At 45.3% G+C, this 15,309-nt stretch overlaps 1 protein-coding gene across 4 annotated transcripts in view; it reads left to right on the top strand.

Annotated features, from left to right (window-relative positions):
* Positions 1 to 8,828, top strand: part of tiprl (TIP41, TOR signaling pathway regulator-like (S. cerevisiae)) — a 98,373-nt gene extending 89,545 nt beyond the window's left edge. For 3 of the 4 annotated variants that reach the window (XM_036129362.1, XM_036129366.1, XM_036129364.1), the window contains one exon: positions 6,194 to 8,828. In XM_036129362.1, the coding sequence (XP_035985255.1) occupies positions 6,194 to 6,484 (291 nt within the window). In that variant the 3' untranslated portion in view covers positions 6,485 to 8,828. Of the gene's footprint in view, positions 1 to 4,143 lie in introns of all 4 variants that reach the window. The other variant, XM_036129361.1, reaches the window with a different exon arrangement.
* The last annotated feature ends 6,481 nt before the right edge of the window (positions 8,829 to 15,309 follow it).

Consider the following 15,309-nt stretch of genomic DNA (forward strand, 5'->3'; position numbering starts at 1 on the left):
AAAAGGGAGCATAGTGGCAAGCTTCCCACACAAAGATGCTGAACATCATCTGAAACAATTTGAGGAGTGGTGCGAAAAGATGAGGGGCGACGGGGTTTTTGGTGACTTTGAGGGGCCCCCACCAGAAGCTCCGACGCGAACTCACTATTTAAATGTTTTAAAAAATAGGTTAGTCCAGGCACAAGAAAAAACTGCTGGTGCTAGTGTTTTTGCTCGAGAGAAATGTCAAAAAGAGGAAATCAAAATGTCAGACTTGATAAAACTAACTAAACTTTACTTCAGCGCATGCTTTTCAGGATACGACCAACAACAACAACAGGGCATTCAACTACGGGGGGTGGAGGACCCACCGTCCTTCATGAAAAAGGGTAAGCACGAGCCTCCCTGTTTTGATACACACATGTCTGCCAAGGGTGCTGTTGATACAATGCAATCTGGATTGTTGTACCAAGCTGAGCATGTTGTGACTCCATCGGCCCCTACTGTGCAAATGCCTATCGTAGAACTGCGCGGGGGACAGATAAACTGTGACGTAAAACCGACGTATGAAGAAAAAAGGTTAGATAAACGCAAACAGGACCTGCTGCGGGATACGATAGAACAAGCGGTAAGAAACGTCCTAAAAACCACAGCATCAGATGACACAGATGACATAGAAACCGACGGGACACACTGTAGCAAACATACATACAAGGCAGATAAAAACGATAGTGCAACACAAGAGGAGCTGATAGAAATAGAGAGAAAAAAGTTGGAGCTACAGTTGCAACTACAAAAACTAGATGTCGAAAGCAAACGAATAAAACAAACAGCGGAAAAAAAAAGGGGGTTAAAGGAGGAAGAACAGGTAAGTGTATCGCAGCAGATAAGATCAGACACACTGCTCGACTTTGGTGAAGCAGCTGAGCAAGAGACTAACATGGCGTGTAGAATACAGGAATGCTCAGAATTGATTGACCAACTACTTGTGCCCACAGAAGGAGACCACACGCAGAAACCAGAACAAGGTAAGGGGGAGGGGTATAAAATGTACCCTGCAAACGCCCTACTGCAGAAAAAGGCAGCCTACTCCCAGCCACTGGATGCATCGGGTCCCAGATACGTCCTGCGTTCAGGTAAGGAAGCGGGTCCCACGAAATCGGCTGCAAGCCACAAGCTTCAGATGCCATTGGTCCAAACCTATAATGCTGCAGGTCAGGTACAGACAGTCACATATAACCCTTTCTCATGTGCTGATGCCGTGCAAATGAAGGCAATGCTGCCTGATCCTAGGAAAGGGGGAAATGTTTGGATAATGGAGTTCGTGAAGCTCTTTAGCGGACATGTGTTAGCTATTGGGGATGCAAGAAATGGTCTATCAGCTTACTTGGAACCACATGAACTACACGCCATCGAGGAATGTGCCAAAACCAGCAACCTAGGAGCAGCTGCCCCGTTGGCTCCGGTGGCGAATCGCCTATGGGACATGCTGAGGACGTTTTACCCGGTAAGAACAGATTCTAACCTCTTAAATAACACCACACGCCTTACAGGAGAGGCAGCTGAAGCATATGTAGACAGAATACTGAAGGTATGGGAAGAACAAACAGGATCTTATCCGTTATCAAGTACGCTGCAAAAATTGTTTAAGCAGGCCATGATAAAGGGCCAGACAGGAACTGTTAAAGAAGAAATGGAGAGGCTGGTTGCGGGTGAAGTTATGGCATTAGATCAGTGGATGGCCACCTTGATACATCACCTGGAGAGGGCGGATAAAGGTGAGAAGCAAAGTAATAATGAGATAAAAAAACTTCAGCAACAGCTCCTAAGTGAACAGCTATGGGAACAAAAAGAAAGGAACAATGACAAGAGGAAGGAAATTAAGGCGGGGAAAACACAGATGGTTAATGATTCCAAACCCCTAGGGCAGCAGGATGAGCTCTCTCCCACAGATATTCCATATCAGATGTATCAGAGGGCTCAGCGGGGACAAAGGCCTGGAAATGGTACACAGCGGTACCTACACAGCAGACACAGACAAAATAGAAGCCCCCGATATTGGCAAGACGATGAATTGTGCTTTGCATGTGGCCGGCCAGGACATATTGTAAGACATTGCCCTGACCGTCCACACCGGCAGCAGAAACCAATACACTCGTACCATGACAGGCGAGCACCCCAGAATCCACCCCCACAGCAGTCATACGGACACCAGGCACCCAATAGCGATCAGATGCCACAGTACTGAAGGTGCCGGGGTTCCATTACAGAAGTAGGCTTAGAGGAGTTTCCTGCCCCAATTTTTGACATCTTTATTCAGGGTGAAAGTTACCCTTTTATGCTTGACACTGGGGCACGTTACAGCACTGTAAATTTTGATCTCCCAACCTCGAGCAGATTCACTGAAGTGATGGGATTTTCCGGTAACAGCCAGACATGTTATTTTTCAAAACCAGTTGAATGTGTGCTCCCATTTGATGACTCTGACATGGTGTTTTTGCATGAGTTTCTGATTGAAAAACAATGCCCTATAAACTTGCTGGCTCGTGATTTGATTGCAGCTCTAAGGGCCGCAGTGGTTTGCTCCTTCTCATACACTGATGTTATTTTCCCAAATGGCAGGATTGTTAGAACTCAGAACTCCAACATAAATCAAATGAACCAGACTCCGTGTATTGAAGAACAAAATGCTTTTGTGTGGTGGGGAAATGTGCTGCATTGTACTGACAATTCTTTGTCGGATGTTGCAGAACGCTGGGACGGTTGGATAACTTCTCTCCGCCCCTACTCTACCCCAGCAGATCCCCTACATGTTACGCTGAACTATCTGAGATCCCCAGAACAGGTGTTTGACATCGACAAATATCAGGATGCATGGGAAATGACCATGAAGCTGCTACAGGACACGTACAGCTCTGATGAATTATTGCTGTGGGTGAGTTGGTGCAACATTTTCATAGGACCACAAGGGGTCGCCGCTGCAGCTAAACTACCTGAGGAGTTGCAGATGCTGTATCAGCTAGCTCCAGACATGCATCCCCACTTCACCTTAAAGGTCGCAAACGGGGAACAGGCAAAAAACCTGGGGCCCATGGTGAAAAAAGCAGTCGAAGCGACAGATTGGCAGAAGGTGGAGGGCAGTCCTCACATGGAATACAGCCCAAATTGCAACACCTACAAACTCATTTATGAGGGGAAGGTATGTGTGAAGTTGGAGAGAGTGAAAAGGAGCAGAAGTCACGGAAGGGAAAACACAGATTCTGAAATTGCATTGCAGCTTTTGAAATCTGTTCCAGACACTGTTTGGTCCAGAGGACCATTTGATGTTGGCCTGTGCTGTGATGTTTCACCCATCCATTTACAGATGGCCACGGCTGAGGTTGTGAACCAACCGCAGTACCCGCTTTCGCCTGAGAAGGTTGACGGCATCAGAGGTACTATCTCCGGTTTGTTGTCGTCCGGTGTCTTGGTTCCCTGTGACTCTCCCTACAACACTCCGATCACACCTGTTGCGAAGCATGGTAAACAAACCTATCGCTTGGTGCATGACCTGAGGAAGATAAACTCTGGATTAAAATCGACTCATTATGATACGCCCAACCCCTACACAATGCTTTCAAACCTTGAGCGGGACTTCAAATGGTTCACTGTTATGGATCTCTCTAATGCATTTTTCTGTGTTCCGATCCATCCAGACTGCCAAAAGCTGTTTGCTTTTACCTTTGAGGGTCAGCAGTATACCTATACCAGGCTGCCGCAGGGTTTGACGGACAGCCCCTCGCTTTTCAATCATGTGTTGCAGAGGCTGATGCAGGATTTTGACCATCCCTTGTTGGATAGGTGCAGCATCCTGCAGTACGTGGATGACATCCTTTTGGCAGGCCCCACGGAACAAGAGGTCAGTCAGCTGAGTGCAGATTTTTTGACCTGGTTAAACTCTAAAGGGTTCAAGGTCTCCAAGGAGAAGATGCAGTGCTGTCGTGCCAGGGTCGTTTTTCTGGGGAGAATTATCACAGCAGCAGGAGTGGGGATCACAGACAGTCACAAGCAGAGCATCCTTGCCCACCCAAAACCACACACGGTACGTGAAATGATGTCCTTTTTGGGCTTAGCAAACTACAGCAAGAACTATGTTCCGGACTTCACTGCACTTGTAGCTCCCATGCGCAAACTTCTCACAGAGGCAGGGCACGGTCATCTGAAAGCACCATTAGTGTGGACAAGTGAGGCAGAGCAGGCACTTGTTCTTTTAAAACAACACCTGAATGAGGCTGCGGAACTAGCATCCCCTGATCTAACGAAAATGTTTGAGCTAGATGTGAAGGAAGAAAATGGTTTTGTTTCATCAGTTTTGTGGCAACCTGGTACTATGGGCAGGAGAGTGTTGTGTTACTATAGTACGAAGTTGGAACCAGTAGAGATGGGACATCCGACGTGCACCAGGGCTCTGTGTGCAATCGCTAAAGCGTTAAAAGGAACATCCTACGTCACTCGTGGTCGAGATGTCAGGGTTCACACTAATCACACTGTAGCAAGCTACATTTCGAGCAGCAGATTCACACTAGGAAGGCAGCGAACGGGCAAGCTCCAGGACATCCTACTCCAACCCAATGTTTTCTACATAGGGACCGAATCTAACATGGCAGCTCCCACATCGGACCACTCACCCCACGTTTGCGAAGCTCTGGTGAGAGATGAAATGAATGTCTTCCCTTCTGTTTTAACAGAACCCATTCCAGGTGTCATTGACATTTTTACAGATGGTCACAGCCACGCTACCCCAACAGGGGGGATCGTGGCCTCCTATGCTGTTATCTGCAATGCTGTCGATCTCAACCTTTTTTCAAGGGGCACATGGCACACCGTGGAAGCTAAGGTCATCCCGCCTCCGGCGTCGGCCCAGCTAGCAGAAATAATCGCTGTGATCCGCGCTTGCGAACTGCATGAAGGTAAAAAATTAAACATCTACACTGATTCGGCCTACGCAGTTAGAACAGTCCATGTCGACCTAAAACACTGGTTGAGAACTGATTTTTTAACCACAGCCGGTAAACCTGTCAAACACATTGATCACATGCTGCGCTTGAAAGAAGCCTTGACGAAACCTGAATGCGTGGCGGTCATTAAATGCGCGGGTCATCAATCGGGGGCCTCAAAGATAGTAATGGGGAATAACGCTGCTGATGCGGCCGCAAAAGCAGTAGCTGTTTATAAAAGAACTGTAAAAGCAAAAGCACAGATGGTTCAGTCCCCCGTTGTTGCACGGGACACGGGGCTGGTGGAAGTCATTGACATGCAAAAAGCTGCAGCACCCCAGGAAAAACAGGCATGGGTTGAAAAAGGGGCAAAACAGGATGAACAGACGGGTGTATGGAGGTCACATAATGGGAGACTTGTGGCCTCCTCTGCACTTCTGTTGCTTCTTTGTGAAGAAGCGCACCACAGGGGCCACCAGTCCAGTGAAAAAATGCTAAGGCTAATTAGCCAAAAGTGGTGGCACCCTTTCATCAAAGATGTTTGTAAATATTTTGTAAATACTTGCTCCATTTGCTGCCATTACAACCCAAAACGAACATTGAAAGTTGGAATGGGAGCATTTCCTGTTCCCAGCAAACCTTGGCAGGAGGTTGTTATTGATTTTGTGGACATGGGAAAAGAAAAAAGGGTGAAAGGATGTAGATATTTGCTTGTTTGTGTTGATACTTTCACCAGGTGGGTTGAAGCCACGCCCACCAAAACAGAATCTGCACGAGAGGTCATTAATTGGCTAATTAATGACCTGATCCCACGCTATGGTGTTCCACTTAGCATCCGTTCGGATAATGGAACACACTTCACCTCAGACTCCTTAAAACAAGTTGAGGAGTATTTTGGGATCAAGCAGAAGTTTGGGTCAGCATATCATCCGGCCTCACAGGGGCTTGTGGAGAGAACAAATCGCACAATCAAAGAGCAGTTGGCTAAAGTTTGTGCTGATACTGGGATGACATGGCTGACTGCGCTGCCATTGGTGATGTTCTCAATTAGATCATCACCCACTGATCGCATGGGGTTGTCTCCCCATGAACTTTTGACAGGAAGGACGATGCCCTGTCCTTTCACTTCCTCTCTCCAACAGGGCTGTGAACCCAGTTTGGAACTACAACAAGAGGAGCTAACGCATTATGTCCAACAGTTGCAGTCTGCTGTGAAGTTTTTGTCTCACAACACACAGGAAGCCCTGACTGGAGAACCAAAGGGAGAGACTCCGGAGCAGATTGCACCTGGGGAGTGGATATACAGAAAAGTGTTCCACAGAACGTGGAAAGACCCTAGGTGGATTGGACCTTTTAAGGTGGTAAGCTCAACCACTTACAGTTTGAAGGTTTGGCTCGACGAAGCTGAAACCAAGGTAAGCAGATCTTGGCACAAATCACACTGCAGAAAGGGCACACCTTCCACAGAGAGGAACCTCAGAGAAATCAGAAAGCACCTGAGGGATATTGGAGAAAACATTGAGGAGTAAGAATGTTGCTGTGTTGCAGCAAAGTATCGGGGGGAGGACAGTCTAGTTTGATTTTATTTTTCTTTGTTTCTAGTTTAATCTATGCTGAACAAACTCATTTTGATACCACAACCTCCCGCATGAACGATTCTAGATCGTTTGTGCACAGGGCCAAGCGCGATGCGCCGGTCTGGAAAAGATCGTCGGATCCCTGCATCAAATATTACGGTGGCTTGGAGTTAAACTACACTCTGGGTAGCTCAGTAACTTTCCAATTCGATCTCTGTGACGTCATTGACTGTGGGGGGGACCCTACATCTTGGAGGGGTTATGACGTTTACATGTGTCACTTCCTGTATGGCGCACCTGTTGGGGGCACATGGTGTCCCCGATGGAGTTATGTGGGCTGGAACACTGGCCCAGGGGGGTATGTAGCACCACAATCAGGTGACTTGAAAGAACTACAGGAAAAGAAAATTGGGCTGATGAGGGGGCAACTGACCACGACCTCCATGGGGGGGGAAGACATGGGGTTAAATCCATTGCTACTGAGTGTGACGGACCTTAGGAAGAACGTGTATTACTGCGGCAAACACCAGCTCAATAACTGTCAGAAACAGGGGGATAAAGGGTTTTACCTTATTTTGGGGGTGGAAGCCACAGGCGTAGATACTAAAGGGCTCATACGTTTTAATCTGTTGGGCTCACAACACCCTAACTATCAAGCTAAGGACCCAGTACAGACAGCCCGTGTGCGGGCTTTTGATAGCACTAAGATTTCATACTCACAACAGCTGCAATTAGCTACAGGGTACTCCCAGAAAAACACCTGGCTCCTGTTGATTCAGGACGCGGCGCACAAAGCCCAGAAGGGAAATTGCATTGTATGTGCGCAGGCCAGACCAAATCTGATTCTTACTGAAACCGCTTTTGAATACACAACCAATGGTTCCAGCCCAGCAACAAATTCAAGTGATATCAACTGCCTACTTCAGGTTATGTCCAATGATAATCTGAACTCGAGATGTGCTGGATGGGATGCCATTTTTCCAGTGGCCCCGCAAAACACTACGCCTCCTATCTTCCAACCGACAATGTTAACGAAGGTGACCTGCTTTAATAATGGGAACGCTGCAGACGGGCACTTTAGTGTTGGTCGCCTGTCACCTAAATACTGTGTGATTACTTACGACCTGACAGGGGTTAGAACTGCTGGACAGTTACTGGTGAACAGGGCTGACGTGTGGTGGTATTGCGGTGGTGACACCTTGCGGGGTTGGCTGCCTGTGAATTGGAGGGGCCGATGTGCTTTAGTTTCCCTGCTGTCACCTATCCAGGTCGTGTCCGAAGCGGACTGGTCAGCATCCTTGGGGGATGTTACCCGTAACCATGTCAGGAGACGATCTGTAGATCTATTTAAAGATTCACCTGTGTGGATTGATGCAATCGGGATCCCGCGTGGGGTGCCCGATGAGTATAAATTGGCCAATCAGGTTGCAGCGGGGTTTGAATCTATATTTATATGGATCACCCCAAACAAAAATGTTGATCGAATTAATTATATACATTATAATGTACAAAGGCTTTCGAACCTTACTCGAGATGGGTTTGAGGCAGTTCATGGACAGCTTTCTGCCACATCCTTAGTCGCCTATCAAAATAGATTGGCTTTAGACATGGTCCTGGCAAAGGTGGGAGGGGCGTGTAGTATAATCGGCGATGCATGTTGTTCTTTTATCCCAAATAACACAGCTCCTGATGGATCCCTAACAAAAGCAATAAGAGGCCTGCAGTCTTTGTCAAAGGAGCTAAACGCTGACTCTGGAATAGAAAACAAATTCACTGCGGTGATGGAAAAATGGTTTGGAAAGTGGGGAAGTTTTGTCGTGAGTATATTCTCTTCTTCTGTCATTGTTGTTGCAATGTTTGCTGTCTGTGCCTGCTGTTGTGTGCCGTGCATACGGGCACTGTTTTTCAGGTGCGTGGACAAGGCTTTGGGAGCCCAGGCTGCGAGAGGGTGGGCCGCTCCTCTTGCCTACCAGATGTCGATGGTTCAGTCATCGGCTCCTTTGCACAAAGGAGCCGATGGGGGGGAGACTGTGATCCGGCTTTTAAGCCCCACAGACAACGATGTCTGAACTAAGAGGGGAGAAAACCTTCTCTCCTAATATCCTTTATGCTTCGATTTTTTATTTTATTTTAAACAGTGATCAACATGATTAAGAATAGAATCGGAACAGATACAGTGTGAAGTAAATGATTATGAATATTATGGGGGAGGACACACAAGGTGAAATGAAGCGAGTTAACCGGATCTTCCTCTGTAGGAAAAAAAAAAAAAAAAAAAAATTTTTTTTTAAAAACCTAGAAATGTTAATGATTTTAAGTCAGAGCTGTAATTAGTGAGCAGAAAGAGGGTCAAACGCATTCAGACAAGAGGTTCTGGTCTGATCACATTGAGATAAGGACGCCACTAATTTGAAGGATTCTTAAACAATTTATATATACAGAAAAATCACTTAAGTTATTTCCGCAAGGTCTAAATGTGTTATGCAAGAAAGGCATGGCTAAAGAATGATTTGTGTCCTCCCATATTAGAGCCATGCTTGAATGTCAAATTGTCTACTGTGTATAACCATTCCTTCTCCAGAGGACGACCACGCCTGGTTGGAAGACAGAAGGAACATACAGAGGTGGAAAAGAGGACGACTGTTAGGGTCTACATTAACTGATTCACATGATGCTTAGACAGATTTTAAAGCTGTGCTTAGGGGCAGTGTTTATTCTCTCTCTTTCCTTAATCAAGCACATATAGAATGATTTGGGCTAGCTCACTACACTACACTACACTACACTACCCAGGAGGTTACCGGAGAAATGGCGTTCCCACCCTTGGGGGGAGGGCAGGGATCCACGTGCTAGCCGGATGGAACCTCCTGATTACATATAGGTTTACGGGGTAACAAGGGGATGTGATTGTTCTTGCAGAGGGACAGCCTGCGGGCGGTCCTACCACTGATCCGGGTCCGGATGATCTTCCTTAATGATGTGTCATTTAGGCACATCATGGGGGGGTCTGTAAGGATATCCTTGGATCAGTGGTGGAGACAGCCTGACTGGGAGCCACAGGGCACACTTAGATAGCACTAACACAAAGATTGGCACATATCTGTCAGATAGCACCCTGGTGGTGACACATTTTCCCTACTGATGACACAGTCAGGAAGCGTACAGCCCTTGCAGGGGCGTGTACCTAGATCTCTATATAATGTATATGTGATGAGCAGTCGGCGCGTCTTGCCGATCAAGAGCCCATCAGCGCTGATGACTTTGTAACCATTTCTCTGACCTTGTGGGAATTAAATAATAGAAATATACTTTACTGTTTCGAGAGTCTTACGTCTCCAGTATAGTTAAGTGGCGGTCGTCTGAAGGGTAAAACGGACCGGGACCACTGGGGTGTTTCACCGCCACTAGGGTGCGGTAGCTCTAACACTAACAGAGTACACTCACCCAGTGATACCATACACAACCATGTTAGCGGCTAACGGTTAGCATGTTGCTAACCGGAAGTAGCTATAAGAAGCTTGTACAAACTCCTGCTTGACAGATTTGGTGAATTTTAGAATTTTCTCCTTCTCAGTACAGGACTTCTCAGTACAGGATTACTGAGAAGTCTTTCTCAGTACAGGACTTCAACTTCTCAGTACAGGATTTCAACCAAACTAACAGAGTAACATCACCCGCTGACACTGAATACAACCATGCTAGCGGCTAACCGTTAGCATGTTGCTGAACGGAAATAGCTTTAGAAAGGTCCTATCAACTTCTGCTTAGCCAGAGTTCTTCTGCCTTTACAGACAGAGAGAGGGCTGAAGCTGTCAGTGAGTCTCCATGACAACGCTGCTAGCAAGAGGCTCCTAGGAGGTCCATTGACTTAACATGGCACCTTTTGACGGCCGCTGCGGGGGCTATGAAGACCGTAGGAAGCTGAAATTTGCAGTGTTGCTTCCTGTTGCTATTTCTGACGGTACGGTACGCACCAAGTGGCAGGCGCCTTGCTAAATTTCTTCAGAAATTTTCTAGTTGTATTTACTCTGCACTCGAAGTAGAAGTGTAACTGATACAAACACCATTTCAAATATTAAATTAAAATTTCAACAAATGTACAATTGGGTTGCAGTTGCTCTGTGTAGCCCATTTCATGTAATTTATCTTAACATTCCAAACACATTTCTTACATCATATATCTGAAGTGTAGATAACAGCTTCTCCTTACCTACATCTTCTCAGACAACTAAATATTTCCCTAACAATAGTGAGTTGTCAATGTTTAAATGTGCAGTAAATCTTAATACAAAAGCAGCATGGTGGACCCAATACTGTACTTTGAGTAAGATTGGTTACACCAAAACTGAATTGTTACATGAGTGGTTGTCCATTTCATCATTGAAATGAGAACATATTAATATATTGTACTAGTATGTACTAGTACGATTATTAAAGAACAACAGATTAAACTTTAAGATATGTAAAGGCCTGTGGTTGCAAAATTAATTTTGCAACCACATCTACAGATTAAATAATTGCTTACTTTTTTGGTGTACCAAATTACCCTTGTAATAATAAAATATTTTATGGGCTAAACCCCTGATAATGAGAAATGTGTAGGTCCGCCCCTGGTTTATACTAATTTACTAATGGACAGTGTGGAAATCTATGTGCAATGAAATCAATGTAAATAGTGTTTCTCTGTTTTATTTGTCTTTATCATAATTCTAGAAGTAGACCATTCTGTAGTGATATTCTCTGGATGTTCATTTTATATCTGTTATTAAATTCTTGGACTTGAAAAAAAGTTGTCACTCCTTTATTCCATATGTGTGCAGATTTTGCTGTTAAAAGAACAGCAGTGCTCGAACCATTCCTTTGAACTATTGTCTTAATATCAGTTGATTGGGCTTATATTCACCGGACAATACCTAATAGATAGTTATTTATTAAACAATAAATAACTTTAAACAGTGTGTAATAACACAAAAATGTCATTCAAAATGAAAGGATAGCTATAACGAAAATTATTTCAAATGGTTGTGATCAAGGGCTATAAGCCTGTAATGATTAGTACTAACAATTTGTCAGGGTTCTCTGTGTTTCCATGCTCTCACTCAGCCACCTGTTTCCATCAGTGAGTTCGGTAACAGAGTTCCCTCGTCACTCATTCCCTCCGGATCGGTCTCCCCAACCAAACGTCATTCCAGCTCTGATGTTCAGACCTCGCCTGTCACACACACTGTGTGCTTTCCCGATATTGAGCCTTAAAATAAACATCTTAAGTTAGTCGCCCAGCAGGAACAGTTGCAGGCTCTTGGCTTAGCAGACAATTCAACGCAGGAACAGTTACTAGTCGCCACTCTGCTTAGCCAGATGACGGTCGCTCTCACTTCCGCGTCGAGTCAGCCTGTCGCTTCAGCTACTAGCGCTCCACCCCTGCTAACTTGACAGCTGAAGCCTCTGAACAAACCCCTGTCTCAGATAACTCATCTCCAAGTCCTGAAAGGTTTTCGGGAGACAGTGGGGAATTGCGGAGGCTTCCTTTTTCGATGTACTCTTGTCTTTAATCATTCTCCTTGTACCTTTCCCACCGATCAAGCCAATATTTCGTTTGTCTTGTGATTATTAACAGGAAGAGCCCTTAGATGGGCAGAAGCTCGTTTTCCCGACTGCAGATCCTTCGGTTGCACATTTTTGGAATTTATTAGGGAATTTAACACTTTTTTCGGCCGAGTTGGATCCTGTGCAGCAGTCACACTCAATACTTTCATTAAAACAACGTGGACGACGCGTCTCTGAATTTTCCGTGGAGTTTCGCACATATGCTGCTGCCGCCGGCTGGGAAGCCCAGCCGTTAAAAGCAGTCTTTTTCCAAGCACTGGATGAAACATTAAAGGATGAGTTAGCGCGCGTTGAAGAGCCCGACACTTTCGAGGGTTTGGTCACCTTAGCTATTGGGCTGGACGCCCAGTTACATAGCCGAAACCGGGGCTGTGCTGAGAGACCTATGCGGCTGTCATGTGACGGCGGTGTAACACCGCCGTCACACCCAGAACCCATGCAGATTGGTCGCGTACATTTTCCTTAGTAAATGGATATGTACCACAGGTTTTTAAAGTAGCTGTTATTAAAGCTTTACTTAAGAAACCTTCTCTTGATCAAGATGAGTTAGTAAACTACAGACCTATATCTAATATTCTTTTCTTATCTAAAATTCTTGAGAAAGTAGTTGCTAATCAACTTTGTGAACATTTACAAAGTAATGACCTACTTGAAGAGTTTCAGTCAGGCTTCAGAGCTCATCATAGCACTGAAACAGCTCTGGTGAAGATCACTAATGATATTCTCATGGCCTCAGACAATGGACTTATGTCTGTACTTGTGCTGTTAGATCTCAGTGCTGCATTTGATACAGTTGATCACAATATTCTCCTACAAAGACTTGAGCATACTGTAGGGATTAAGGGGAAAGCATTAGGCTGGTTTAAATCTTATCTGTCGGACAGATTTCAGTTTGTTCATGTTAATAATAAATCTTCCTCAAACTCTAGGGTCACCTGTGGAGTACCACAGGGTTCAGTCCTTGGACCAATTCTCTTTACTATATATATGCTTCCGATCGGCAAAATTATCAGACAGCATAGGATTAATTTCCACTGTTATGCTGATGACACTCAGCTATATTTATCCATAAATTCTGATGAGTCCAATCAGTTACTTCGATTGCAGTCATGTCTTGATGACATCAAAAGCTGGATGACTTTAAATTTCCTGCATCTAAATTCTGACAAGACCGAAGTTGTAATCTTTGGGCCAGAGTCCTCAAAAAATAAACTTCTTAACCAATCACTTAATCTGGGTGGTATTAACTTGGCCTCTGGTAATAAAGTAAAAAATCTTGGTGTTATTTTTGACCAAGACATGTCATTTAATTCCCATATTAAACAGGTTTCCAGAGTTTCCTTTTTTCGCCTCCGGAATATCGTCAAAATTAGAAACATTCTGTCCAGGAGTGATGCTGAAAAACTAGTCCATGCATTTGTTACTTCAAGGCTGGACTATTGTAATTCTTTACTATCAGGAAGTCCACAAAATGCAGTTCAAAGCCTTCAGCTGATCCAAAATGCTGCAGCAAGAGTTTTGATGAAAATCAACAAGCGGGATCATATTTCTCCAATTTTAGCTTCCCTTCATTGGCTTCCTGTTAAATCAAGAATAGAAATTCTTCTTCTAACGTATAAAGCCCTTAATAATCAAGCTCCATCATATATCAGAGCTCTGATTACCCCGTATGTTCCTAACAGAGCACTTCGCTCTCAGACTGCAGGTCTGCTGGTGGTTCCTAGAGTCTCTAAAAGTAGAATGGGAGGGAGATCATTTAGCTATCACGCTCCTCTCCTGTGGAACCAACTCCCAGTTTTGGTCCGTGAGGCAGACACCCTGTCTACTTTTAAGACTAATCTTAAAACTTTCCTTTTTGACAAAGCTTATAACTAGAGTGGCTCATGTTACTCTGAGCTACCTTTAGAGTTTTACTGCTATAGGCTTAGGCTACTGGAGGACATCAGGATCTAATTTTCTCACTCTATAGAGTTCTACTGTTCTTCAATTATGCATTACGTGTTGTCATTTCTGCTTTAACTTTCTGTTCTCTCTCTTTTATCTTCATAGTAGGTACACCTGGTCTGGCGTTCTGTTAACTGTGACATCATCCAGAGAAGACGGCTCACCCGCTATTACCATCTAATGTACAGATTACTGGATCAGTGTGTGCTTCTGTGCTTTTTTGTCTCTCTTGTGGTGTCTCTGCTCTGTCTTCTGTAACCCCCAGTCGGTCGAGGCAGATGACCGTTCATACTGAGCCCGGTTCTGCCGGAGGTTTTCCTTCCCGTTAATGGGGAGTTTTTCTTCCCACTGTCGCTTCATGCTTGCTCAGTATGAGGGTTTCCTGAAAAGCCATGTACAATGCAGACGACTATCCCTGTGGCTCTACGCTTCTCCAGGAGTGAATGCTGCTTGTTGGGACTTTGATGCAATCAACTGGTTTCCTTATATAGGACATTTTTGACCAATCTGTATAATCTGACCCAATCTGTATAATATGATTCAACTTTACTTTGTAAAGTGTCTTGAGATGACATGTTTTATGAATTGGTGCTATATAAATAAAATTGAATTGAATAGTGGGGAAGACGGCGGACCATTGTAGAATTTCGTCCCCCAAATCTTTTGATGATCGGGTCTCGTCTAGTTTCTGTCTCCCAGTTACTTTGGTCCTTGACCGGGACAGCCTTAATGTCTCTGCCTTAAGCCGGGCGTACACTGTACTAGTTTTTCCCCTTTTCGGGCCGATTCTTCAGTCGTGCGAGCATTTTTTGAATCGGGCCGAATTTCAGCTTGATCGTAGAGGGGGGGAGGAGGGGGGACTGGCTGGGCTCGAACCCCTGCTCTGGGTCCCTGTCACCTACCGTCGCTCGCCTGCCTCTGCCACCACAGTGAGCGGTCCCAGAGGGGACACGACGTACAGTATGAGCAGTCCGGTCTCGTCCGAGCGTCGCGCCGCACAGATCGTGAGCGGTGAACTTTTTAAACCCTGCGGTTCCGTCGCACAGTTTGAGATGTATATAAGTACCACGACTGAAAAACTCGTACAGTGTACGCCCGGCTTTAGTGGACTCCGGCTCTGATTTTAATTTGATTGACCAAGGTTTGGTCACCCGGTCTCGTATAGACCCCTTGCAACCACGTGACTCCGTTACCCAGAACCCCTTGCGTGGCGGCCATACTGGTTG

The sequence above is a fragment of the Fundulus heteroclitus genome, unplaced genomic scaffold (genome assembly GCF_011125445.2).
Source record: "Fundulus heteroclitus isolate FHET01 unplaced genomic scaffold, MU-UCD_Fhet_4.1 scaffold_161, whole genome shotgun sequence".
Classification (NCBI taxonomy): domain Eukaryota; kingdom Metazoa; phylum Chordata; class Actinopteri; order Cyprinodontiformes; family Fundulidae; genus Fundulus; species Fundulus heteroclitus.